At 49.8% G+C, this 26,747-nt stretch overlaps 8 protein-coding genes across 8 annotated transcripts; 3 read left to right on the top strand and 5 right to left on the bottom strand.

The window, feature by feature from the left end:
* Positions 1–167: 167 nt before the first annotated feature.
* Aud_004855 (fumarylacetoacetate hydrolase family protein) lies at positions 168–1,151 on the bottom strand (the record flags this gene model as incomplete). The annotated part of the gene is made up of 2 exons (XM_043289791.1): positions 168–300; positions 388–1,151. The coding sequence occupies 2 exons, from the start codon at positions 1,149–1,151 to the stop codon at positions 168–170; spliced, it is 897 nt and encodes a 298-aa protein (XP_043145726.1).
* A 1,713-nt stretch (positions 1,152–2,864) lies between these two features.
* Positions 2,865–3,446, top strand: Aud_004854 (Hsp20/alpha crystallin family protein; the record flags this gene model as incomplete). Its single annotated transcript, XM_043289790.1, has 1 exon — positions 2,865–3,446. One exon carries the CDS (start codon positions 2,865–2,867, stop codon positions 3,444–3,446), a length of 582 nt encoding a protein of 193 aa, XP_043145725.1.
* Positions 3,447–5,005: 1,559 nt separating this feature from the next.
* Aud_004853 (uncharacterized protein) lies at positions 5,006–7,213 on the bottom strand (the record flags this gene model as incomplete). The annotated part of the gene is made up of 1 exon (XM_043289789.1): positions 5,006–7,213. The coding sequence occupies one exon, from the start codon at positions 7,211–7,213 to the stop codon at positions 5,006–5,008; it is 2,208 nt and encodes a 735-aa protein (XP_043145724.1).
* Positions 7,214–10,893: 3,680 nt separating this feature from the next.
* Positions 10,894–11,591, bottom strand: Aud_004852 (U2 snRNP complex subunit MSL1; the record flags this gene model as incomplete). The annotated part of the gene is made up of 3 exons (XM_043289788.1): positions 10,894–11,190; positions 11,248–11,461; positions 11,518–11,591. 3 exons carry the CDS (start codon positions 11,589–11,591, stop codon positions 10,894–10,896), a joined length of 585 nt encoding a protein of 194 aa, XP_043145723.1.
* A 337-nt stretch (positions 11,592–11,928) lies between these two features.
* Aud_004851 (WD40 repeat domain-containing protein) lies at positions 11,929–13,221 on the top strand (the record flags this gene model as incomplete). The annotated part of the gene is made up of 4 exons (XM_043289787.1): positions 11,929–12,151; positions 12,221–12,807; positions 12,866–13,106; positions 13,181–13,221. 4 exons carry the CDS (start codon positions 11,929–11,931, stop codon positions 13,219–13,221), a joined length of 1,092 nt encoding a protein of 363 aa, XP_043145722.1.
* Positions 13,222–13,806: 585 nt separating this feature from the next.
* Aud_004850 (lipase family protein) lies at positions 13,807–15,122 on the top strand (the record flags this gene model as incomplete). Its single annotated transcript, XM_043289786.1, has 2 exons — positions 13,807–14,085; positions 14,154–15,122. The coding sequence occupies 2 exons, from the start codon at positions 13,807–13,809 to the stop codon at positions 15,120–15,122; spliced, it is 1,248 nt and encodes a 415-aa protein (XP_043145721.1).
* Positions 15,123–15,555: 433 nt separating this feature from the next.
* Aud_004849 (WW domain protein) lies at positions 15,556–19,310 on the bottom strand (the record flags this gene model as incomplete). Its single annotated transcript, XM_043289785.1, has 3 exons — positions 15,556–16,098; positions 16,159–16,765; positions 16,822–19,310. 3 exons carry the CDS (start codon positions 19,308–19,310, stop codon positions 15,556–15,558), a joined length of 3,639 nt encoding a protein of 1,212 aa, XP_043145720.1.
* A 1,107-nt stretch (positions 19,311–20,417) lies between these two features.
* On the bottom strand, positions 20,418–23,122 carry Aud_004848 (uncharacterized protein; the record flags this gene model as incomplete). The annotated part of the gene is made up of 8 exons (XM_043289784.1): positions 20,418–20,834; positions 20,897–21,418; positions 21,507–21,689; positions 21,780–22,381; positions 22,449–22,569; positions 22,633–22,659; positions 22,760–22,838; positions 22,929–23,122. 8 exons carry the CDS (start codon positions 23,120–23,122, stop codon positions 20,418–20,420), a joined length of 2,145 nt encoding a protein of 714 aa, XP_043145719.1.
* Positions 23,123–26,747: the final 3,625 nt, after the last annotated feature.

Here is a 26,747-nt window from a genome sequence, read left to right as displayed (position 1 = left end):
GGGTGACAGAGTTCATAAGAGGATGACGCCATGATAAGGGCCTAGCATCCTGAACAATCTCTGAGAAACACTGATGATATCTAACATTTCAATTATGCTATTCACTCAGCTTTGCAAGTCATTTACAGATCTGTTGTAATCAAAGGTTAGAGGGAACATAGTTCCCCTTAAAGCTTAGCAGAGGGTCTGTCAAAGACAACTTGGTTTACGCATGATCCCACTCCTTCGAGAGACACTTCAACCTGATCACCGTCCTTCAGCCAAAGGGCGGGTTTTCGGCCCATGCCCACGCCCTGCGGGCTGCAATTAAGCAAAAGGGTTAGCTTCCCCTCGATCAAATAGTGTATCAAGAAATGAGAGTAATGAAATGGTAAGGCAAAAACTCACGTTCCGGTGAAGATCAGGTCCCCCGGTAACAGGGTGGTGCCTTGAGACAAAAATGCCACAACCTTCGCAACGCTGAAAATCATGTCCTTAGTAGAGGAAGACTGAACAACCTGGCCATTGAGCTTCGTCGAGATATGAAGTGCGTTGGGATCACGGATCAACCGCGAGGACACGATGCCTGGTCCAAACGGCGCCCAACCATCGAAACCTTTCCCAAGACCCCATTGACCGCCCCCTCGCTTGATCTGCCAATCCCGATGAGAGACATCATTACCCACGGCGTAGCCCAGCACGTAGTCTAGAGCCCGGCTCTCAGGAACATCTCTGGCTTCCTTGCCGATGACGATAACGAGTTCGCATTCGTAATCGAGACCTTCGCCTTCTTGCGCCATAGTAGATATCGGAATATCATCGGTGGGGCCCGCGATGGACGTGATTGGTTTGTAGAATAGGACGGGATATTTTGGGATGGGGAGGTTGGACTCTTTCGCATGTTGCTCATAGTTCAAACCCAGACAGCGGACCGTCCTAATATCTTTCCTGGCCAGAGGCGCAAGAAGCATCTTAACCTCGGAGACCTTGTCTGTGACACAGTGCTGACCGAAGATGTCACCTTGGATCACCTTTGCCTTGGTCACTTTGGCAAGGTCGCTGACGCCGGCCGGGAGAATGGCATCACCATAGTAAACATAGCCGTCTTTGGCCAAGAATCGAATGAGTCGCTGTCCGGAGAATAGCGATATGGATAAGCATTGAACGACCATTTAATTCTTCTACCGGATTGGGGTATTATGAAATAAGGGAAGCCATTATTGTCTTGCGAGTGAAGCGAAGGGAAAGAAGGCTGGTCTTCGTATGTAGCTGTAAGATAGGACAGATGACAAATGCGCCATACTTACAGAAAACGTAGACATGTTGACGTCTTCAATTGGTCATCGGAACCGGGTGTATCAATTGGATATTATAGATAGGCGCGTATATACACTTAGCATGCAGAGTATGTAAATAAATGGGTACGAAGTGGGATAGTTCGTCTGGTTCGGATGTCGACTATCTAGAGTTGGCATATATGTACTCGGTACATGGTTTCTCGGCCGGAACAGGAGCTACCTAAGGTAATAGCCGCTTCCCAGATCGGCGGAGACCGAGAGAAATCTGGATTGTAGACTAGATGGTTGTTAAACATTCGGATTTGTTCTCTGTAATATTATGTGTTTGTTGGAAATTCATCCACAATTTCACATTTCCCTGCCTGTTTGCCCGCAACTCTTCAAGTATTGCCCCCAGTGTGAGGTCCATTCTTGCAGCTTGTTCTATTCAAGGAATTTGGAGATGCTAAGCTTTCATCCGGAACTATCTTCGGGGCCAATGGTCGCTTGATCGTCAAAATCGTTTCTCGAGGACAACCAACATTCATGACCCAACTTCGTTCGAACATCAGTCTTGGACTATCTGTACTGAGAAGCTCTCCAGTGAAATTATAATACGCCATCCGAACCGATGGCCCGCCTATCAGGTCTTCAGAGGGAGGTCCTGTCCCTCTATAGAAAGTGTCTGAGAGAAATCAGGAAAAAGCCTTCAGTGAGTCTCCTCCTTAAAGCACACTTTATATGACTGAGTGACTAGGCTAGTTGATGAACCAGTCAATATAGCTTTCTTCCTGGCTGATTGAACCGATACTGTAGGAAACAAGGAGCAATTTCAAAGCGTACACAAGGTATATCAAGAAGAATTCTAGCAGTGTGTTTGACAGAGATCTTAAAATGCACACAATCCCGAGTCCAATAAATCCGCTAACTCCCCAACAGAGCAGAGTTTCGAAAGAACATGTCTGTCAGCAAGAAGGACTTTAGTGCGATAGAGTATCTACTGCGCAAAGGGAACAGGCAGCTTGAGATGTATTCATCCCCTGGTATCCGAAACATCCGGTAATCGCGGCGCGCGTTCAGCCATGAAGAGTTCGCGATCAACAACCACAGAAGCATCGATCTCCCCGACTATCCTCAAAGCAAACTACCGACTACCATGACGATGTAAATGTACGATCGGCGTCATTGGATTATGACAGCTTGCTCCGATGCATCAGAACCTCGCGTATATCACGTGACTCATACGAACGTCGAAGGTTCTCGCATCTTCCGAGGCAATGCCATCAAATTCATCCGCGAAACTTCGAGAAGCAGCTCGAGAATTCGAGTCGTCACATCGAACAGCTAGGAGATGCCGGTGGCTTCTAGACGCCTATTACATATCGACAACATGGAGATACCAGTGCTTTCTAGAATAGCATCTGAGCATTATATAATAACTACTCAAAGCCCGTTGAATGCAGAGCATCAGATTACAGAGAAACATTGTTGAATACAAAGCAAGATACTAAATACGTTCTTTAAGATATCTTCGTTGTCGCTCTTAGCCACAAGTCGCATTTTTCTGGAATAACACAACGCTACTTGCTTGTCCTACTATTACCAAATATGGCATTCCCACGTTTTTCGACCGACCTGGCTCCCTTGTTCCAGCTCTTGGATGACTATGATACTCATCGTACCTATCGCCCAAAGAGCAAGGTCACACCTGTCCGGACATTCGCACCCAAGTTCGATGTGTGCGAGTTCCCAGATGGATATCGTCTCGACGGAGAACTTCCCGGCGTCAGCCAAAGCGACATCGAGATCGAGTTCAGTGACCCGCAGACTCTTGTGATCAAGGGTCACGTAGAACGCAACTATGACAACACCGCTACCGAGACGGGGGACGACAGCTCATCCACAAAGTCCCGCCAACCTACAGTTGAAGACGAGACTGAAGAGGGCAATGCTTCCTCTGCTATCACATCGCCGGCTAAGCCAGCTGAGCAGGCTGTTACAAATGCACAGACGCAGACACACTACAAGTTCTGGGTCTCTGAGCGCTCAATTGGCGAGTTCCAACGAACCTTTGCCTTCCCAACCAGAGTCGACCAAGATGCCGTCAAGGCAAGTCTGAGAAACGGAATCCTCTCGATACTTGTTCCGAAAGAGGCGGCGCCTAAGTTGAAGAAAATTCGCGTTGAGTAGACGGACAGTCAATCAGCGACAGCTCTAAAGTCAAGGTTTTCTCATGACGTGTTTCCTGCTTCGAATGCGCCTATACTTGTCCGACGTCCTTGGCTGGCCTAACGACGATATGCAATGATTGTTTTTTTTCTCTTCGATTATGTTCTTCTGCACAATGCAGACGCATCAATGCCGAAGTGGGTGTTTTCATCTTCCAATACTACTTAATGTCCTGGATGAATGATAGTTATGGTATCTTTATAATTCTATGGATGAATATTCTTGATCAACTATTTCCTAGTAGGCACATGTTACAATAAAGTAACTATGAAATCTAGCTCTCGTAAGTTATCACCAGATCCAACTATTTTCCTCACTGTTACATCCTCATTCTTTGTTCAAGGATTGTGATTGGGGCGACCGCTGTGGTTGAGAATGACAAAGATGTTCACAGGATCCACCGACAACAAAACAGTGCAGATCTATGCATACTAGGTATCAAGAAGCCATGGTTTGTTCTTTATACTCTGTACCCACACCAGTAAACTTGCTCACTGGGTTCTAGAAGCTATGTACGCCATGAGGATACGTAATACTCACCTAGCCTATCCACGACCTGTGCAGTAGGATCCTGGCATTGGCAATTTCTACCGTGGGGCTCATGGTCATGTCCAGGGGTTCTGCTACGTCATCGTATTTTACACGTGTGCATGTGTTGATCAATTGAATATGTGTGAGCATTGAATGCTGGGTTTAATGTCCAGAAGTTCCTTCGACCTGCAATGCATGAACACTGTATGCATGCGTTGCTGCAGGATTCAGATAGACCCAATGCGATCCTCGCAACCATGCTGTAAATGCATTACAGGGACCTGCACAAATATCTATTATGTCTTTAAGATCATTTAATCTTGGGGCCTTCGTTTTCACACACTTTGACTCTGAATTTGGATTTGCATGTGGCTTCTGTAAATCCACTCAACACTAATCATACATCATCAACTTCCTTTATGTATTGTTGACATTGGGAACAAACACTTCACCGCCACATTGCACGTTGACGCAAGAAGTTCCACATAAATCCGGGTATCTCAAATATTTCAGGCCATGATTCACCGGCGTTGTGACGCTCCAGGGTAGCGGTTCTTCGTGTCTCGCATGTTGGCAGAGACGCATAACTTTCAGAAGAAAAAGGGAAAAAAGAAAAAAAAGATAGTCGTGAGAGGAAGAAAGAAAAACAGACTTTCGCCCAACGCCATCTGACTTTGATCCAGTAATATCAAATGATCAAACAAATGCAACGCTGGATATGACTGGGGACGGAGGTTCAAAAAGCAGAAAAGATCGTGGAAACACCGTATGCCTACCAGGATATCAAACTCCATAGGAAAATCAATAAAGACTTAAATGGGTAATGCTTCGTACGAGATGAGAGCCGAGGAATGAAACACGTCTGGAGTCAGAATCGTCGATAGAAAGTCAGATGGGTTGAAAGAAACTCATGAAATGGGGAAAGAAAAAAAAAAAAAAAAGAGAAACGTGGATCGAGAAACGAAGGGCGCTTAAGATAGGATAGCGAGTCAAGTAAAAATGAACGGGGATGTTGCCAGGTAGATGTCCGAACGTTTCTGGGCGTGCGGTTTAGCCATCGGCAACCTTCGGTGCTGAAGCTCAATGCCCCGGCTCTGGCCTCTATCGCGTGCTGGTTGCGATGCGCAGGCACTGTGCTTTTGGTGCGCTGAGCTTCCGAAAGTGTTTGAAATAGGAGACACAGGCAAAGGTGGGGCCTCAATGCCCGGTCGTTGCGACCATATCCTGGCCACTGTCTTTCTTTTTGGGCCCGTATCTCGAGTGTTTGCGGATCTGGAGCCCCTATCATGGGCGAAGTTACTTTCAGATGCTGACCTGAGTAGCCTGTTGCTCTGGAATCTGATGTTGTCGACGGCCTCCTTTGTGTGGTCCAATTGGGAGTGACAGGATGCATCACGTGGGTCACTGGGCTTAACAGTGTGTTCTTTGTCTCGAACACCCCTTGCCGCTTCCAGGTCGGAATGTTCCATCTGACGTATCGACGAGTGAGGCGTGCGGTTGGCAATCGGCTCAGTGTTGCGCAACTGCGCACAGTAATGAGTTCGAAAGTGGGGGCGATTGGGATTCTGTGGAAAGGAGTATGACGAGCTTCTACTGCGAGAGGATATTTCTTGAGTTTCATGGCACATTGTACTTGTGCTCGCTTCAGCCATAAAACTCGCCCTGTGGCCCTGAAGGCTCACATGGCGGCGCATTACAAGCTGATTGCCTGGTTCCTCCCGAATTTGGAAAGTCTTCGTGGTGTCACCAAGAGCGAAAGGGTAATGGTCCGGCGAGCGTCTTCTTGATGCTTGGGAATCTATAGAGGCTCGAGAACGACCGTCCTGCAGAGACCGGACCGAGGTTGCAGAACTGTAGCCGCTATCAGCCTTTCTGTGGAATCTCGGTGACCTCATTGTGCCTGGTTTCTCTGGGGCAGTTGGAATCCCTTGGTGGTCAAAAATTTCTCCATCGTCCACAACTGATATGCCCTCGTCGTCTATTTCCTTGGAGGACAGATACGGGTCTTGACAGTGAGGGTATAAATTTATAGGCGACTTCTCGAATGAGAAAGGACTGGAGGGAAAGTCATCGGGATTCCTCGAGTCGGGCAGCGACGGGATTCTCAACAATGACGCGAGCGGCTTCTTGATGGGTTGTCCTTCTGACGCATCATGTAGACACTCCTCCACTACTCGGCGGACAGAGCGCAAGGTGGCGTTTTCTGGCGATTCCGAGGTAGGGCCCGCGTCTTCATTGTTTTGACCTACATCTCGGTTGCGCCATGATGCTGCTGACTGCACAGTGTTCTGGTCGGCTTCAGGGGTCGAACTTCGCGCCTCATCTAATCGAGATCGGTCACTTGGGCTCGGCGATGCCGAGCCATTTACAATTCGCAGTGATCCGAGCTTGAGGTTGCCCAGATGTGTGTACTCTGAATCGCTCGGAGTAGGTGGCCGGACCTGGGTAGGCGATTGCGTACAGACGACCTCCTGATCTCCAAGATGAGAATTCAAATGACTGAAAGAATGCCCGTATCCCTGGTCGATCGAAGGTGGAAGCCTTCCGATGGCCCTTTTCACAGATCGTCTTGTGGCAACTCCAGGTTTCGTGAGAATAGACCTTCGGCGCATCAAGGAAAACCCTTGATTGTCCACCATGAAATGCGTGTTGGAAGAGGCTGCCTCTTCAAAGGCTCGATCATGCATACAGCCTTTGGCTTTGGCCGGAAGTGTGTGCATTGAGTAGGACCTGGTTGGGTGCACAGATTGGACGTATGACAAATGGTGGCTACTATGCAGTGTTGCTGGTCGCAAAAGGGCCTGTCTAGAAGGCCGAGCAGAGATTCGCCTGCTCAAAGAGACCGGCGAACCTAAGTCTGTGCATGGGGACTGAGGAGACGACTCGTCTGTTTCCTCAAAGACGACACAGCTTTCGTTGACCTCGTTCGCAAGACCCCACGGCACTTCAGACTGGGGAGGACGAGACGGAAACGACTGCGACCTCTGCGCGCGATGATAATGAACCGATGGACTAACAGGGATCGTGGTGCCAGTCCATGGGTTCTGCCAGGGAAGGGCGTCGGTAGTGACCGCGGAAGCTTGACAAGGCGAAATCGGGCTCGTGGGGCATATGGTTGCATTTTTTGTCGGAGGCTTAGAGAGACGGTTGGAGCGGCGACGCTCATCTTTGCTCTGAACAGAGTGGGAGCTTCCCATGACTTGAAACGAGATGGAGAGCAGTTCTGGCTGGGAATGACTTCCCAGGCTCAAAGATGTCGTATGAAGGACATGAATTGTTCGAGCAAAAGGCTTCAAATATCAAGACCGATGTTCCAGGGAGCTCGGCCCGTAGGTACCTATAGTCGTATACCTGTTTTCGGAAATTACCAAACCGATTATGTTGTAATTGTGACAGCAAATCAACACAACAGGAGTTTGGCGCCGATCGGCCCTGATCTTCAGGAGTCCAGGACCTGGAATAGATTAAAAACGCAGACAGAACGGCCAACCAAGCTGGGTATTCTGGACCAGATTTGAGAGTTTGCTGTCGCAGAGATCTGGCCAGTGAAAGTGCGAAACTGTGAGGAGGACAAAAGGTCCTCGATCCCTCTTCTTGCAAGCGCGCGGTATAAGGGGGACTGCCTTGAAACTGGCGTACACCCGTCGACCCAATGCTAGGCCCACTGCGATCGAAAGACCGCCGTATTAGTTCGGCTGTCAAAGTAACAACAATGACGAAAGTGACCAATCAAGGGCAGAAGTCGAGTATGTCTGGAGCTTGAGAGATAAAAGCAGGTTCATGCGGCAAAGCATAGGCAGGATCGAGATAGATACAACAGGATTGGAATTAAGGTATTCGAATAGAAGATAGAAGGCCAAACAACGAAGGTCAGAGAAGGGTATCACTCATAACAACGATAATACGACGAAGGACAGTCACGAATCAAGCCCGAACTTTCTCCTGAAGAGACAAAAAGGAATAAACAAGAAGGGGCCAGTGGGGGGAATATTAAGATCCATCGTTGAGCTAGACAGAGAAATGAGACGCGCTGACATGAGCCAGAAAGCTGCAAAGAATACACAAGCATGACGAATGCGTTTGTACAGCCGCAGGAATAATAGGCAGTGTAGTATCCAACTAGACAGGAAAGGTACCTTGGTCCATACCATAGGTAAGGTTAGCGGTAGCAAGTATCTTGCAGTTGTAGGCCGACTATAGAGAGACTGGACCAGGTGGATCGGCAGTCAACGTTGGCTCTTGGCAGCAAGCGGACCCACCAGACAAGGACATTGACATTGTATGATCGTATCATCTATTCATTCTACTAATCCGGTTCATTTTAGAAAAGAAGACGCCAATCTATGGTGCGTAGGAAAAAAGTACACGGTTCACCTAGGCCAGGTAGCTTCGCTGGGAACAAGAAGACGACATCATCGTAGCCGAACACGGACGAAAAAAAGGTACTTTCTTACAATTATTCCACCTTGTTAGAGAGGTACTTAGTAATTTAATGTAACCGTCCACAAGCTAGACAGCTACCTAATGATCATCTAGGGTATTAATTTTGCTGAATCAAGCTCGAAACCAGCGGAAACGGCTAATGACTGGTTGGTTATTAGACGTGGGTAAAGGGCTCAAGGTACTCTCCTCCTATCTCACGTTTTCGGACCATCAAACCATGAATCCGTGCAACAACAATGTTACTTAGATAGGCTAGCTCAAGAACAACCTTGGAAGTTGGAAGTTGGAATAGTGGGAGTAACTGGACTTGGGAAATTGCGCAGGTAGTCCCCGTTATCTACTCTTGTATTTCTTTCTGCCCTTACCTGAACGATAATTGGTAAGTACAGTTCAGGTAGAGACGGACATTGGGGAGCGTGGTCTAAACAATTGGTTACGAGTTAGTTCATTCAGGGCCTTGACTGCGGGATTAGACAACTAGATTGTTAGTTGGTGTGGCGGTGGGAGACTGACAACCGCGAGAAGATCAAAGACTGTCGCAAACAGCATCTGCAAAGTGAAACAGCCACTGACTCAACTCCGACTCTCAGAGACAGAAGATAGATGATAGATCGAGCTCTGATCGCAATCTCATTGGATAAGTGTTACATAGAATCGTGGTTACAGAACCTCAGACAAAAAGGGGGCTCTGAAGTGCCTGCCATTGTATGTACCTTCACTATGGGACCCGGTGTGCTGGATGTCTCGGAATCATAAAGGGTGATTTTAGACAAGATTAAATTTTGTGGGTGGTTTTAAGATCTCGATTCCACAATACCATTGTTGTCTTAATCAGATTCATCGTTGAGTCTCAAGTACTGCGTGGTTCGAAACTGTTTTTCCTCTTAGGCCAACTGCTCGCTGCGCATCATCTATTGTATGCTATCCCCCTCTTCTCTCCCACGATAAATGCCTTTTAAGGGGGACGACATATCATGTTTAACCCGAACCGCTATATGAATCATCACCGCTGCTAATTACCTAGATCCTGGATAGACAGCAGAAGGAGCATCACTACAGAGTGCAGACCCTCTCCGCCTACCGTTCGGAAGCTTTCCGTATCCGGAGGTTGTTTTGAACTCTTGGGACGGTCAAATGCATACATACCGCACAGCTGCCTAAGGACTTCTGCAAACAGCAAATTACCCTTGATCAATGCCAGCCCAGAGTTCTGAACGCGTCGTGGGAAATCTGGGTTGACAGTGGCGACCAAGTCGGTGTACAGTACGTCTGCACTCTGCACTGCAACGCAAGAGCTTCTGCGATCGCTTTTTGTCGGCTACCGAGCACTCTGCCTACCTTTGCTACCTACTTATCCAGCTTTACCTACACCGCGTCTCTGCTGACCGCGCAGCTGAATGACGTCTCCGTCCAGCCAGGGCCCCCTTTCGGCCTTTCCCTCGCTGACTCCAGAGGAATTCGAGTGCGCCTGTCGCGCCTTCGTGGGTCGACTTCATGATCTGGCCAGCGATCCAGTTCATGTAGGTTGGTCCTCCGTTAGGCTTGTGCAAAAGGTAAGGACTCACTCTTGAGAGCTCTCTTCTTCGAGCGGTCAATACACGGGACCGTGAGGCTAGATTTTCTGATGTTATATTTCATCCTTTGCTTTGTCGACCTTCTAGACTACTGGCGCTATTCTCAAAATTTCGCGAAGCATTCAACACCCCACCAGCCAACACATTGACGACATCCCTCCAGAACTCGGCGAGTCTCAAGAACCAAATTTGTGCGAAGATGATCCTGTTCGTGGAGAAAGTGCTCCTATGTACATCTGCGCTATGATCTGACAGCCAACACCAGGAAGCTCTGGTTCGAACAACCCAGACGAGTGCCGGATTACATGTAGATTATGACATCCTTCTTTCCCCCGTATACCGCGTTCCCGTCCTATATTTCCTGTTACGGCGTGATGGTCATCCACAGTCGTTAGAGATAGACGCTGTCTATCACCTTCTGGTACCGGACCAGTACAGAAAGGAACTGCAAAGTGTGGGTGTCATGGGTGGCATTAGTGTTGGCGTAGGTGCATGTGCTTTCATTGTTTTCTTTCGCATATCAGATCGTTGCGGAGCTCACACTGCGTAGTATCATCCTGAATCTGGTGTTCCGGCATTCTTCGTTCACCCTTGCAACACCGCCGATGCGATGATGCGTATCGCAGGGTGGCGAAAGATTAATGCCGAAACGTATCTCCTCATCTGGCTTGGGCTGGTAGGCAATTGCGTTGGTCTTCGACTGCCGTGTGAAATTTTTGCAACAGATACGCAAGAACCTTTCCCGGAGTTATATCAGGCGGATTCTGAAGCAAACGATGCTTCAAGAAGTTCTTTAGCGCTTCCTCCTACTACTAATCCCTCTCTCTGAACCTGGGATAGCCGCAAGTGACCCTGCGCTCTTAATCTTCATCTGACGAGGCTTCCATTGGCACGTCACTATCCTCTTCCATCGGTGCCTCTTCTTCATCACTTTCTTCCTCACGAGGCCGCTTAGTTCCATGAGCTGCCTGGGCCTCGCCGTTGACCTGCCCCGCGGGTTTCGGGGGCAGTGCTGTGGATCCAGGGGGACCGCTGAAGATCGATTTCTGGAGATCTGTGGAAGCACCTGTAGCTTGGGTAGTAGTAGCTGTGGGGACGTTGTAGGTCCCTCGTAGCCTGGAGATCACATCCGACGTGCCCTTGGCATAGACAATTTTCTGAAAATACACCGTGTTAAGACCAATGGCAAGACCGTTGAATCAGAAAGCACCTACCATTTCTTTCCCGAAGAATTCAAAGCCCTGTAACGCGCGCATAGCTTGTGTGCTAGCCTGGACATCCTTGAACACAATATGCGCTTGACCGCGCATTTTCTCAGTTTTCATGGCCACGACGTCCAAGACAGTACCGTAGGTGGAGAAAAGAGTGTAGAGCGACAACCGCAAGTCATACTTTCGGAGTTTGTCTGGGAGATTGGTACAATACAGCCTGATTTTCTGTCAGACATTTCCAATTAGCAGTAGGACCAAGGCAGGGAGACTGACGTTTGGCTCGGTACGCCGGCAGGCACAGATTTGTTCTGATTGCCACCGCGTCCGGATGCCACTCTTGCAGACATGGCTCAAAGAGACAGGGATGTGACCGAAACACTGAGACTTAATGAGGAGAGACGTGCGAAAAATTCGAGGAGCTTATGTAGTTACTGTTGAACGCGTTCCAATGCATGAACACCATTCGCCCATCTTTTGCTGTGTGGACGTCCTTAGCTCCAGGGTCATGTGATAAATTACCTAATCGCTCCGCCCGCTTCATTCGTCATCTTCCCCTGGTTCCGCATGGCCATTTGAGGTTGTTGCTCTCTCTACTTAAAAGACTATCCTGTCCCGCTCACCACACTCCAAATAAACTTAGTTTTCGCATGACAGTAGAGAGCTCCTCCTGTCGTTCATACTACCATGTCTGCACCCGAGGTCCATCATTTGTTTCACAGCCCAATTGCGGATCATTCCTTCTCAAGCGATAAGAGCACCTTGGCTGTTGCACGGGAGAATAATGTGGAGCTTTATCAGCGAGCAGGCAGCAAGTTCTCCTTGACCGATGAACTCAAGGGACATGAAAAGACAGTGACAAGTGTTGATATTGCTCCCAATAGTGGCCGTATCGTCACTTGTTCCCAAGGTACGCCATCCTTCACAGATCCGCAGCCATCCTGGTCCCAGCACCAGCTAATCGACCCCTCGTGTACAGATCGTAATGCTTATGTTTGGGAGCAAACTCCGACGGGTTGGAAGCCGACTCTAGTTCTCCTCCGGATCAACAGAGCTGCAACATTTGTGCGTTGGTCCCCATCAGAGCAGAAGTTTGCCGTTGGATCGGGAGCCCGCGTCATTGCCGTCTGCTACTTCGAAGAGGAGAACGACTGGTGGATCTCAAAGCATCTGAAGAAGCCCATTCGGAGCACTATCACTACTCTCGCGTGGCATCCAAACTCCGTTCTGCTTGCCGCGGGTTCGACGGACTCTCATGCACGGGTTTTCTCCAGTTTCATCAAAGGTATTGACACTCGCCCAGAGCCAAGCGCTTGGGGAGAACGCCTTCCATTTAACACAGTCTGCGGGGAGTTTCTTAACGACTCGGCTGGATGGATCCATGCCGTGTGCTTCTCGCCGAGTGGAAATGCTCTAGCTTTCACTGGACATGACAGCAGTGTCACTGTTGTTTACCCTAGTGCCCCCGAACAGCCTCCTAGGGCCATGTTGAACATTACCACGCGCCTCTTGCCGTTTACTAGCCTGATATGGAATGGGGAGAATGAGATCATTGCCGCCGGTCATGTGAGTTCCTAATGATCATTGTAGTCGTGCGGAGTGTATCGTGCTGACCCATCGCTAGGATTGCGAGCCATTCCGCTTCAGCGGTGATGAGAGCGGGTGGAAGCTGGCAGGCGCTATCGAGAGCAAGACGGGAGCCGGAGCTGGCAGTGTGCGGGACGAATCGGCCCTCAATATGTTCCGCCAGATGGATCTCAAGGGACAGACACACGCGGACACGCAACTTAAGACGATCCATCAGAACACCATCAACACAATTAGGGTGTATGAAGAGACGGGCGGCGCTGTCCACAAATTTAGCAGTAAGTCATACATGCTCCACTATGAGCCACTCCCCCCTTATCGGAGAAGAGTGTCACTAACGCTTGCGTACTAGCGAGCGGAGTTGATGGTCGTGTCGTAGTCTGGACCATTTAGATGTCTGCCCAGCTTACCATACTTCAACAACGTAGTTGACGTTGTTCTGAAATGACTATCCTATATCCTAGAGTTCGGCACTCATATCATTGGACATGGTTGACGTAGACTTAGTTGAAGAAGTTTACATCAATGAACAATCACCAATTCATACGGCAATCACAGTAAGCAACCGGTGGGAATAGGCTTATCAACCTGCAAGAAACATATTTGGATATTCAAGGAGCATTATGCAGCTACTGGAAATTGTACCTACAAATCTAACATTTCCCTCTCCGCATTATTATCGTTGTTTGTTATTGTACCTCTCTAATGGCCCAGAGAAGCACACAGACCAGTCATCAGCGGACTGAAGTTGACCTGTACGTCATTGGACTGCTCCGCTAGCACAATTCGGGCAGTGGAGACATGGACCTGAGTCACCTGACTACCCCAGATTCTCGAAAAACGTCACAATTCACGATGGCACATCACGAGCTCCATTGTCACTAGCTTCCTGGAAAGCCAGGGTCTGAGGAAGTGCCTGTTCCACTGTTGATAGAGCACGCAGTCAACAATGTCCTCTAGCCCAGGAGACTGAGACTCATGGTATGGGCCGTTTCTCCAATCATGCTTCACAAGTATTGCTTGGTCTGTCTCACTATTTTCGCCTGCTTGTCCAGTCTCTTCGTTGTGAGCGTGGATGGCGCAATATTTGACAGGGATCATGAAGGCCAACAGCAGATATGTGAGGAACTCTTTGGCTCACTTGAAGAGCTCGCACGTATCGTCGATGTCTCGTATTGCGTTGGGACCACTGAAATTCGGAAGCCATTCAAGTGTCTCAGTCATTGTAGCGAATTGCAGGGCTTCGAACTGGTCACCGTATGTTGAATGTTTCTCACTTACATGTTGCCTTCCTGTTCAAGCTTGATCGCTTACATCGTCTCTAGACATGGAATACCGGCCCTTTTCTCTCCGATTCCTGTGGCTACATAGCCCTCTCTCATGAACCATCCCCGAAGCGCATCATCGTTGCCTTTCGCGGTACTTACTCGATCGCTAACACGATAATCGATCTATCCGCCTATCCTCAGGCCTATGTACCGTATCACCCCGAAAATGGCAGGGAGTCCGACCATTTACAATGTCGGAACTGCACCGTCCATGCAGGTTTTCTGGCCTCTTGGAGCAACACTCGCGCCATAGTACTCGAACAGGTAGCCGCGGCAAGGGCCCGGTATCCGGATTACAGCTTGGTTCTGGTCGGTCACTCGCTCGGTGGCGCGGTCGCCGCCCTCGCCGGTGTCGAAATGCAACTGCGCGGGTGGAATCCACAAGTGACCACTTTCGGAGAGCCAAGGATCGGAAACAAGGCCTTCGTGGGATTTCTGGATCGGATCTTCGACCTGGATGGCTTGGGAGCTGATGCTCAGGACCCAAGATTTCGAAGAGTCACACATGTCAACGATCCGGTGCCCCTACTCCCTTTGCAAGAATGGGGTTATGAGATGCATGCGGGGGAGATATTTATTGCTAAGGAGGAGCTCTCGCCTTTACCCCTTGACATCAGACTATGCCAGGGCGACAACGATGCTCGATGTATTGCAGGCACGGATGAAGCTGTAGGACTGATGCTGAAGGAGTTGGATGATACCATTTTGACCAAGCAATACCTATCGAAACGAGTCCAATCACCCCATCAGGCCGTTTTGGTAGATGGGGATCCTCATAGTAGTGCAGATGCCGATGTTGCTGATCGTGAGCAACTACAGACGCCATTCAGCCCGCCTTGGCATCTAATTCCCTCTAAATACCGACTCTGGGAGCTGTTCTTCGCACATCGCGACTATTTCTGGCGGCTTGGGCTTTGTGTACCAGGCGGTGATCCAACTGGCAAGATATCTGACATTCAGAACTAGGTCTTCGAAATCACACAGATCTTGGATATGCTATCTAGCGAGATAATACAGTGTGCCTGCCACTTTCGAACAAGAATCCCTCTGAAACTAGCCAGGCCGAATCTTGCGATATCGCTTTGTAGACGTAGAGAGATGCCAATTTGGGAATGAACCAAGCTTCTACTGGCTCGCGCAATGACCAGGCATACTCAATGCTGCGCAAAGTCGAGCGCTCATCTGAGGGACGAGATAATCTAGAAAAGAACCATGACTGATTCAAAGCTTGACTTGAGGCAATCTAATCTCGTCGCTATGAACACATAATATATGGCAAGAAAAGACAAAACAACGATGAGATTGGGAGAATGGAAAGTCATGCATCATCACATAACACAGACCGGGGAGGAGAAAACCCAAAGAACGCTTGGACAGGGCACTGTGCGACGAACTGACGTCACTTCCCATGCTCCAGGCTTGGGACAATGACGGGTCCATACTTGACCACATGCCCATAGGTGCCGTCGCCCTGAACCATGAAGTCGACGGCGAGATTAAGCTTGCCGCTGCCATGGGCCATGTTCTGGCCGTACATGGTGTTCACGACCTCGGGGTCGTAGGCAACAATGGCCACGTAGTTGCGCCGACCCATAAGTTTACGATATTCGCGCGTTTGGCCCGTGACGTCCGTCTGGAAGATCTCCATCATATCTTCCTTGGTATCTGTGGGTTGCGACGGGGTGGAGCGGTGGCCGTTCGCGGGAATGTATAGGGGCTTGTGGCTGCTGTGGAGGAGTTTGATGATGTAAGAAGGGGGAGGGCTGTTGACAACAGCTGAGGAGACAATCTGGTACATGGTCTTGTGGTCTTGTGGGTGAGCTGGGTCGTGCACTAATCCCGCACCACAGACGTTCACGGCCCCCGAAAGGAAGGTCATTCGCAGGGACTTCTGGTGGGCGATGCCTTGAAGTGTGCGAATGAGATATGTCCGTTCGAGATCCTGTATTGTCGCATTAGCCTCTCAGGTATTGAGCATGACAGTCGAACTCCATTCACAGACCTTGGATTCATGCGTCCATTGATCGCGCAGTTCATCGAGCAGATCAAACTCCCCAAAGGGACTTAATATTCCACCCATGAGACCTGACTTACCCACGGCTCGCTTGACTGAGTCGAAACCAGAGCCGACCATATCTTTGGCACCAACCACGCCGGCCACAGAGCTTGTGACTTTGCCCAGCACGTTGTACGCCCCGGTGACGGCTCTTTTCCCCGTGGCAACAGTATGTGCGATGTGCTCGGCAGTCTCCAACCGGGGGTAGATAATGGGGACCGACAGCATCCATATACAGTGCTGCACCGAAGGAGGCAACATCGCGACCTTGGGGAAAATGCCCTGATAGGTCGGTCCAGCTATGACTTGGTGCGGGTTTCGCTCCGACCTACAATCGGGGCCAACGACGACAACTCCGGGTCCTAAATACTTGACGAAGTGCCAACCTGTCCCCGTGATGGTGAAAAGATCTACGTCGGTGCTAACATTTCGCAAGATATCCAGCGTCGTATGGTGTTGGAAGAGCAGATACATCTCGATACCAACTCGCCCGATGTTCTTGAACATGTTTGAGAATTGCATATGCTCAGGGTACGAACCGAACCCATCAAAGCTGATAACGTCAGTTTCTCCTCCTTCACAAGAGGATAAGGTGAGGGCAAAACTCACATATCATGGTCGTCAATTTGGCAGACGTACGGAATCTGAGCAAATGATTCCCTCAGATAAGGCTGGTCAAAATGACTGGTGTAGTAATGGAAATAAGCATGAGAAACATCCTCCTCATGCGCTGCCGTCCACGGCGCATTTTTACGAGCCTCTTTCCCACTGATCGCAAGCCACTGCTTCAGGGATGGAACTTCCTTCCACATTCGATCTGCGTAAATCTGGCCACCACAGCACAGCTGCGCATGGAAGCCTCCGATCTCATTATGTTTCAGCATGATGTCCTTCCACATGAAACCGACTCCTCCCAGACGGGACCTCTCATTTGCATTCACGTTGAGCGAGAAGTCGTTGCCAGAAGTGGCGACGAAGCGCCAGTTCGTCTCGTACCGACCAGCCACCAGGAACTCGTATCGAGTGCAGCCAAGATGCGACGTAATGGCATACGTCCACTTGGCGGGACCAGACTCTTCCATCCGCAAGTCAACCTCGTACTTGTAGAACGTCCAGCGCTGGTGCATGGCAATGCTCATTGGCTTGAGCTGCCGGGGATTGGGCGACAGATCGACGCTTTGATGGATGTGAATGGTCGGCGGCTGTGCAGCATCGGTGACCAGCAGGATAGAGCCCAGCCAGATACCGCGCTCAAGATCCATGTTCGTGTACCGAAGATATGGGCCGAAGTAAACTCCGTTGGTTGGAGCAGTTTTGTACAGGTCAACCCCACTGCTTGGAGGTGGCCCGCTGAAGCCAGTCACAACGGGTGATTGCAAGCTCTCATAACCGGGCGCTAGACCAGGCGTAAGAGGTATGCCGGGAGACGCCAGTGGCTTTCCGAAAGCTGAAAGGCCGGGGGAGGCAAGAGGATGACTGCTGTACACGCTACCGACCGGTGACAACGGAGTTTCGTTCAGATTCAAAGGAGTCGGTCCCTTGGGGAATTCCCACTGGGTCGACTGAGTTGGGAGGTGAATATAGTAGTACTGTCCGGAATTAGGGTCCAGGTGGGCTATCCATCCCTCTGGGAGCGGTGGCGGAGAGGCTGGAGGAACCGTCGATGAACTGGGCAAGGAAGCGGCTTGTGCATTCTGCACAGGGGTAGGCTGGCGCCCAGCCGAAGTACCACTCTGTGATGATAAACCTGCCGGGGACTGCTGCCGGGGTTCATTGGCAAACGCGGGATGATCCTGAGGCGAGACTGTCGGAGCAGCAGGCGTCGCCGCAGCAGCAGTGGTAGGAGCCATGGTTGCTGGATGGCTTGCTGCAAGAGCTGGCTGGCCCATCGAAGCCGACAAACGCTGCTTTTCATTTGGATAGCCTTGGGGAGCGGCAGGTCCAGATACGCTCGAGTACGCAGGGGGAGGCGAGGAACTAATACGCATCCTTTCAAGGTCTTGCTCCAGTGCGTTGGGTGGAATCCTCTGCGGCTGTTGGCCTTGAGAAGCAGCATGAGGCGGTGTTGCGATAGGTTGAGGCGGAGGAGGATGGTAAGAACTGGCGGGTGGATTCGGTGATCGTGATCCCACGACCTCGGCGCCTTGGTAAACTGTGGGTGGACCATGTGGTTGAGACCCGGGCTGCTCTGTTGGAGTCCACGGCCGCTGAGTGGGAAGCTGGTGCTGCTGGGTTCTAGGTAATTGACCGGCGTATGGTTCTGCTCTTTGCTGGGCGGCAGCACTTTGCGCATGCAATCCTGCCAGCGTCGACGTGCCCGCAATGCCGGAAGCTGCATACCGGGCCTCAATATCAGATCCAGGTTGTTGGCCAGGGCCAACGATGGGAGTTTCCGGGGGTGGAGGTGATCCGCGCTGGGCACGGGTTGTCGAATTGGATGCCGTTGAGCTGATTCGATTGATCGCGCTGCTAGGAGGTTGTAGACTCTGCGACGCCCCTAGCCTCGTAGAGACAGCAGATGGAGTCGAGGGTTGAGGCGGCGGCCAATACTGCTGCTGGTAATCCGGATAAGCATTACTTTCTTCCCGCTGAATACCATCTGACGATAGGGCCGAAGACGGCGGCACGCGCTGATATTTCCGGGCAAACAAGGCTTCTCTATCGGGTGCATCTGGACCTGGCGATTCTGGTAATGGTTTGGGAGCGGTATTGCCCCGTCTTTCGGCCAACGTAGTGGCCTTGGGCTCGCGGCCGTCACGCGGCCGAAGAGCTGCCGGGTACTCCGAAGGTCTCGTCGCGCTGGAGCCTGCCGGCATCGAGGACAAGTTGTTTACGGATGAAATAGGGGACCCATGTCGGCCAGATTCACCGGTCGTCGGACTCGACCCGGTGGAACCAGACGAGCTGCGCATCTGGGCCAGCCTGGGCCGGTCATCAGGATATGGAAGCGGCGCAGACCCCTGGGATGCTGGTGAAGGCGTATCTCTTTTGCTGATGCGTAACGGCCCAACCACAGGAGATTCTGCCGGCGGTCGACTCGAGGAATTGAGAAACAGTTCCCCCTCAGGGTTACCCTGATGGGTACTGCCGGGGTTCATGGCAGCGTATATCACCAATGCTCAGTTTCGTGCTAGTGACTGGAATATGACAAGTCAGAACGGAAGACCTCGACGACAGAGCGCAGGAGAGGAGAAAAAAGAATGCGAAGCCAGAATATACCCTTTTCTTACCGATTGCGACCGTGAACAGAAGTATGGGCTGAAATCACGCTGCCTGGTGGCGCAGGCGTGAGAGGAAGAGAAACCGATGAGGGGTAACAACAGCAGACAGGGGGATGCGGGGGAACAGAGAAGAGGTATTATTCAGACAGCTCGCTTCGGGTCGCGGAAGAGAGATGAAGGAGACACACCAGACGTCTTGCAGAATTATCATCAACGACGAGACCGCACTGCTTTTAGGCTTGTCTAATGCTTTCTGGTCCTCCGTGCGGTCATATGTACCTATGCTCGGTGCTAGTCGTGGAGTAGCCGCCGGACAAGACATTTAGAGTGCCAGAACCCGCTTGGGCTCGCTGTTATTGGCCTGCACGACGACATCGTCCAACTCGGCAGCGCCCAATGACTGCGTCAAGATGCCTTGAATATCTCCGATTTGAGTCTGGATGATTACAGGACACAGGGTACAGCACCGAACTCTTCTGCGAGCGCCAATGTTGGGTAGCGCGTGTAACAATGGATCACCGCTGAAAAACCTTGAAATAGGATCGACAAGCAAATAGCAGAAACTATACCATTGGTGGTTGGATTTGTATAAACTTGTATCATTTGGGCGCCTAGGTGCTGATGGCAGTATTCAGGGTTATCAGAGTACGGCTCGCAGATCACTTTAGTTGTAGTAGTTGGGAGCTTGGAAGAAAACAAAAGATCAACTCTGGATCGGCCCGCTGCGAGCCTATCCACGGATTCTGCAGGTCTCTCTCAACCCTCACATCGGCTAGATTGGAGGTCATGACCTGCCTATATCATACAAAAACACGCAAGGCACAGCTCTTCCGTCGACTATATATGCAGTAAAATCCTACCACCGTGTGCCTTTGCAACCCTATGCATACAAATCATGTCCTCATGCTCAAGCGCGTAGCAGTCACACCGACAAACCATAAAGAAAAGGGGTATCATCCAGATAAATTCATCATTACTGTCGTGTCACCCGTAAGTCACCAGAGACAGACCGTGTTCCGCAAGAATCTCGATCCAGTCAGCGCTCCCCGGATGGCCGACGCCCTGGGATTGCTGCGTCTGTCGCTCATACACCACCTGAAATAGGTATCGGATACTTGTTGCATTGCGGCCGATCTCTTGCGCCTCTAACCTGGAAAGCATGTCCAGGGCTATCACTTTGAGATCGCTGGAAGGGGTGGCGGACCCCGCCAGGAAAACGGGAAAGGTCACAGAACGCCAGTCATTCCCTTTGCTTTGCGCCATCACAGATTCTGCGACGCTGAAGACTGCTGCAGCATGGTGGCGAATTTCTTCTTGAGGCGCAGCTCCGAGACCGAAAGACTGGCCAGACCAGAGACTGGTGTAGGAGAAGAGGAGTGAGGTATGGTACAACAGAGAGGTCTGTCGACCGAGCGGTCAGTATCATGTGGGCTCAAGAAGACCAAAGCGACAAATCAACCAACCTGCCAGAGGATTTCTTGTAAAAATAGTGGTAAGCTCTCTTGTGCCCGCGCGAGAAACTGGGCTTCTGGCGAGTTCCACAACAGCCACAACGCTTCGCGCCACTCGCAAACTTCCCTTTGACGTTGGTCCTGATGGGAACATGGAAAGGGCAGGTTGATTCTGCGTGACTTCGCTGCAAGGAATCCGAGTCTTGCAGCGAGCTTGAAAGTATCATGGTACAGCCGTAATACAATCAAGGAATCACCATCTTCAAGAGAGACACTGCCATAGCTTTGAATATGCATAGACTGCTGGAAAGCACCAAGCCCAGGGAGCAGAGCTGGATTCTCCAACGCTTCCTGGACAAAAGCCCCAGTCCCCGCTCCGCTTAAAAGAGCGTAAAGATCAACGCTGCAAATCCACCAGATTATTTGCGGGTATGGCTCGGCCCCGAAGGTTGAGCGCCGAAGAGCCGATATGTGGAGTAATCGGGAGATGTGGTGAGACCATAAACTTGAGCCATCAAGCTCAGGTACCGCAAGCTACGTGCTTGGAGTGTAAGTGGACATCACATAGCAGGTCCAGCCCGTGCGGGCTTGATGGAAAAGACGGGGGAAGCGCAAAACCAACCTCGTACGCCAAAAGCAAGAAATGCGTCAGGAAAAGGCCATCCAATAATAGGTCTTTGTCGCTCCAGACGCTGTTTTGGAGTGATAGAAATGCCTGGTGATAGTAATGCAGACCGTCTATACTGTGGCTACCGCTTTTTCGGTCGAGATTGAGGGCGGAAATTGCCATCATCGCATGGAAGAGCTATGGGTCGTGCCGTTAGGACTCAAAAAAAAAAAAAAAAAAGGCAAGAAAGTAGTTTGATCATGTAGGCCAGGGAATGGCAAATCTTACAGGAGGGAAGTTTGTGGCTTCTCGGTCAAAGACATCGGCGTCTAGTGAACTTCCACCCGCAAAGTTGAAGATCCCTCCGGCTGGAAGGAGCTGCATCCACACCACGTCGCGAAAATGACTGAGAAGAATCGCCTCTAGACTCTCCTGTTCCAACATGTCCAGAATTGGGTCGTCATCTGCGGCATTCTGAGATGTCGCATCAATCGTGGCGGCGGAAAGAGAAGACTCGCGCAAGTCGGATGTGGGTGAATGACTTGCACACCGATACTGAGAAGATGATGACCGTTTGGAGTCCTTGAATTGCTTCAGTATGACCACGTTGGAATCTTCAAGCTCCGGATTGTTTGTGTATTGGGCAGACTCGGTGTTCCCGCATAGAGGACTTAGGATTGTATCTCTGAGCTCTTCTTCAGAAGCATCCTCAATGTACTCCGGAAGATGCGTAAAACTTGCCGGAATGACGATGACGTGATATGTTCCAGGTCTTGATGTTTCTGCTTTCCTCTCCCGTTCTTCGTCCGTAGCGAGCAGTGGAAAAGGGGGTAGGAGATCATCCGTCGGGGAATCGCTCGAGACGTTCTTGCTTTGCGAACATGCGTTTGCTACAATTTGACATAGCTGAGTTAGTGCACAATATCTCGATGAGGATATAAAGCAACGGTGTCTCACGATCCCAAACCGTATTGCCCGCGATCATGATATCAGACATCCGCTCTATGGTTCGGCGGGTGTCGTCGCGAAAGGACAGACGAGGTTGATAGTCGCAGATGTGACCCAACCTCGAACATTGCTAAGGATATAGAAGTCAGACTGCATTTCTGGAGAGGCTAGTTCAAGAGGCAAGGTGTATTACATTGCACTGCGGATGACCTTCGTCGCACTTGACTGTAGACCAGTTACTAAAGTCCAATCCAATCAAAAAGGTCAACCCGTCCCGAATATACCAAACGAAAGGCACATGCGAGTAGGCCTAGACTAACCTTTGCGGCTCTAATCCAATTGGAGACATAGAAGTCAGTAAATTTCATGTACCCTGCAGGCAAGTTCAGAATGAAAGAGCTGGCTCACTCTACATGTCCTAGAGGGAAGCAAGTATGACATCAGCGCACCACCCGCCAAAAGCGCGGAATCTTGATCGGAAAGACCTACCAGCACCCTGTACGAGATCGCGGAGGAAATCGCGAACGTGGTCTGGGAAGTGGTGTCTGCTCGGTCATGGAGGTATCGAAGCTGGGGTGGGAGGTTGTATGATCGTCCTTTGGGGCAATGATGGGTAACACGAGAGCGCGCTTGCGTGAAGGAGCGCTCTTCTTTGGTGGCATCCCGAACTTGAAGGCTGTCATTGAGATGAGTTCTTCGTGTCCTGGACTCATCTATCAGGAAAGTGCTCTTAAACGGGGAAGGTGAGGGATAGGCCATCTCACAGGGCGACGATTGAAGGTGAGTGCGCTTCAGGCGCCAGTATGACGAGACGATGATGAGGTAGATGAAGCGACAGTAGCGATTGCTAGTCACTCTAATGGTAGCAAGAGGTGTTCGACGAATGAAAGAGTCAATCGAAGTCGCAGCAAGAGCATGTAAAACTCAAGAACGAGGATTGATGTAAAGTAAATAAAGGCATGGTCAGTAATAGTATATACATTTCTCCCCCGTCTTTAAAGCAGAAGTAGGGGGAATGAAAAAAGTCGATAAGATGCGTCTGTCTACCGAAGAAGAGTCAGCTCGGACGTAGCATGAATAGTTGTCATCATTGAGGCAACTAGGGATCTCAGACGAACACCCAGCAAAGCCGGCATGATATCTAGGATTCTAGGTACTTAGTTAGTCTAGATAGATGCAGGCCAGAACCGGAGGTCCGTTCAGGTTGTGCCTGTGGTGGCGGATCTGAGAAATGTATCTGCATGTACGGCGTAACAATACCAGCACTGAAAGATGAGAGGCTTTTTTTCCCTTTTTTCTTTTTTTTTTTTAATTTCCTTTTTTCGATTTTTCCTTTTCTTCCTTTATTCCATTATTTATTTTATTTATTTTTCTTCTGGACACATGATCAGCGATGACACTGCGTATCTAATATCCTAAGTATGATCGAGAAATCAGCAATCAAATCCGATCGATCGATGGGGGCAAGCGCATAAAAGGGAAAAATAGAGATGGATGATTCGGATTGGAACCGCATGTGCCAACCATGTGGTAAATGGAATTTGAAGGTTGGTCTCTTAGTGGTACAGTAGGTACTAAGGTAGTGGGCCCTGCAACAATACCTAAATTTAAATTGATATTCTCAGGTATCAAATTCAGATCAGTACCATTGAACTCTACGAAGCACAGTAAGGTAAGATTTATTCGTAGTCAACATTGAACTGATAGATGGTATTATTGATATTTTTACTTTGCACAGAATAAGGGTAAGACTCGGAAATGCAGGACTTCTATAACCCTGCACCGCTAAGATCGGGTTTGGGCCGTAAAGTGCATTATTGAATGCCAGCACAGTAGTGCAGTTTTAGTCCACTCTCTACACTCTATGGAGTAGTAGATACTAGAACGGAAGTTTAAGGATATCTAGACAGATAGGAGATGCAGTTACAACAATACAATAATGACATATCTTGTGCTGAATCAAGCACGTGGGTCTGATTTCCAAACAACTATTCCCTTGCGTAAATACGGAGTACTACCGGGGTAATATTCCATAGTATGAAACCAATCTTCACGTAATATGCAGCGTGACTATGTACCGAGTCAGATGCACCCCGAATTACTTCCCTTGACTGGTTCCTAAGCGATAAAAAATAGTATTTGTCCCGGTGCAATTACCTAGGACATAGACTAGGGGTACCTGAAATGCTGGAATCTTATGCTCCCCACTGGTTCCCTAGTTTGCTTTACCCAGGATTTCCAAATGATCCTGATCCCAGCTAACATCCAATATGGATCGATTCTCGGATCCGCTCTCAATTTCGCAGTCACTGGCAGACTGATGCTGCAGTTTGTCCGCTGGTGGGGATATCTTAGAATCCACTTCTGTGGCTTGTATGGTCACGCAGTCAGTCGAGCTGGGGAAAAATCATGTTCCAGGCTTGCAGACGGCCTTGCGTCACGTATTTATCGCCGGACTGCGCGCACGCAAGGCACGGTCATGGGGTATACTATACTAATAGCACACGTTGAAAAAGGAACTTCAAGCTTCCAAGGTGATCGGTGAGTCCGAGTCCAAGCTCCGGTTAACAAACAGCCCATGAATAAGTTGCAGGTAGTACAAGGTATCCAAGTCCTGAGACCAGAAATCGGAGGCTCAATTTCACAGCCTTTTGCCCCTCCATGGTTGACTCCGGCTGTACATCCCCTAGGGGTTTAGCCTTGGCAGTTCTGCATGAAACGAAAGGGAATAGCAAGCTTCTATTTTGGCAATAATTCGCTTGTTCGCACCAGATTCGACCATAGTCTCACCTTATCTCATTCCTAGCCCAAGCGCGTTGTCATCGTTATCTCACAAGGCTGGCTGAAAAGCGAAAGACAGATGGGTTTTCGGGCGATTGCCAGGTTTCCGGACTGCGCTCCTTGCATCCCCAAAAAAGCGTTCTGCAGTGTTGTTAGCTAGTCAGATCGGGCATAGTGACGGCGCTAGAGTAAAGTTCATCCATGGATTGTAGCAGGTTTTGATTGGCGGGCTAAAGAAGTCTTGGTTTTGTTTTGCTTTAGCTTGAGTGCATTTTAACCAGGATTATGGTCGGGTATCTGTACGGATTATCCACCATGGAGTAGTTACCCAGTATACCGACCGACCTTAAGTCTCAATGATGTACCTGCTAAGCTGCCTAGCAGCAAGATGTCTCTTGAAGAGAGTACTGGACCTTGGACCTTGCTATGGATTGTCACTCAGAACGGCCCTCATAGTACCCTAGCATTTTCCTACCTCCCACTTGATCAGATCGTAAAGTAAAGTGTAAGCCATGAATTAATTTTTTTCTTGTTAGCTCGAACCTCCAGTCAATTAAAGCCAACACCAGAGAGCGACCATGCCTCGCTTAATGCTTAGTACTATGTACTATATGCAGGTCTCACAGACCTCCTGACTCGTCGGATCCGAGCAATAACCCGGGACCAGTAGTTCAACGAAGCCTGGATACACCATCAATTCGTGTTTTCCATTCATCCGTGGTCCTGTTCAAGAGGTCGATTCGACACCACGTATCACTATCAAAGGCCGACCTTCTCCGGCGAGATGGCCGTGTCCAATGGTCTAGATCCCGACTGCAAAGCGTCCAAACTGCAAAGCGTTTAATAATCCGTAGAATGTGGGCAGTACATAGGAATGAAGACTAAAATAGTCCCATTCCCTAACGAGACTGGTCTCGGCCGGTCTGGATCATCAACCTTGGTCCCTGTACTATTCGGCCCGCGCCCAACGGATGGGCAAGACAAGCCCACCAATCATACTCCCCAAGTGTCATCCTGAACTCTCGACCAAAGTCTACACAGTAATGGGTTACGCTAGGACATGTCCGCAACCTTGCACCGTTAACCTATTTTCCCTTTTCTTGGATGACTACCTCCATACCTTATGCAGTATTCAATAAGAATAATTCTAAACGTCCTCCTGCAATATTAATGGATGATGGGTGATAAGCGACATATGCGGAGCTGTCTATTTCTTCGGCTCCGCAATGGACAACACTACGAAGCCCCAAACAGTTTGCTTAATAGATGATTCATCAGCTCGTTATGGGTCTGTCCTCTAACCCCCAAGCCTCGGAGCAAATGATGCAATTCTAGGCCATGTAGTCATTCCCTGATTTTCGACAGTACAGTTTGCCCTGACCGGTGCTCTTCTCTAAATGCACAGGGCAAGTGATGCGCCTGACGGCTTCCCGTAATATTGAACCTGATTGGTTGTCTGCATCATCCCGTCCCCGGGCCCAGCCGTAACCCGACGGTATGGATAAGAAGATAGATCGGCTGAATATC

Source organism: Aspergillus udagawae (genome assembly GCF_001078395.1).
Source record: "Aspergillus udagawae IFM 46973 DNA, scaffold_3, whole genome shotgun sequence".
NCBI classification, from domain to species: Eukaryota; Fungi; Ascomycota; class Eurotiomycetes; order Eurotiales; family Aspergillaceae; genus Aspergillus; species Aspergillus udagawae.
This window is presented reverse-complemented; position numbering and strand designations above follow the sequence as displayed.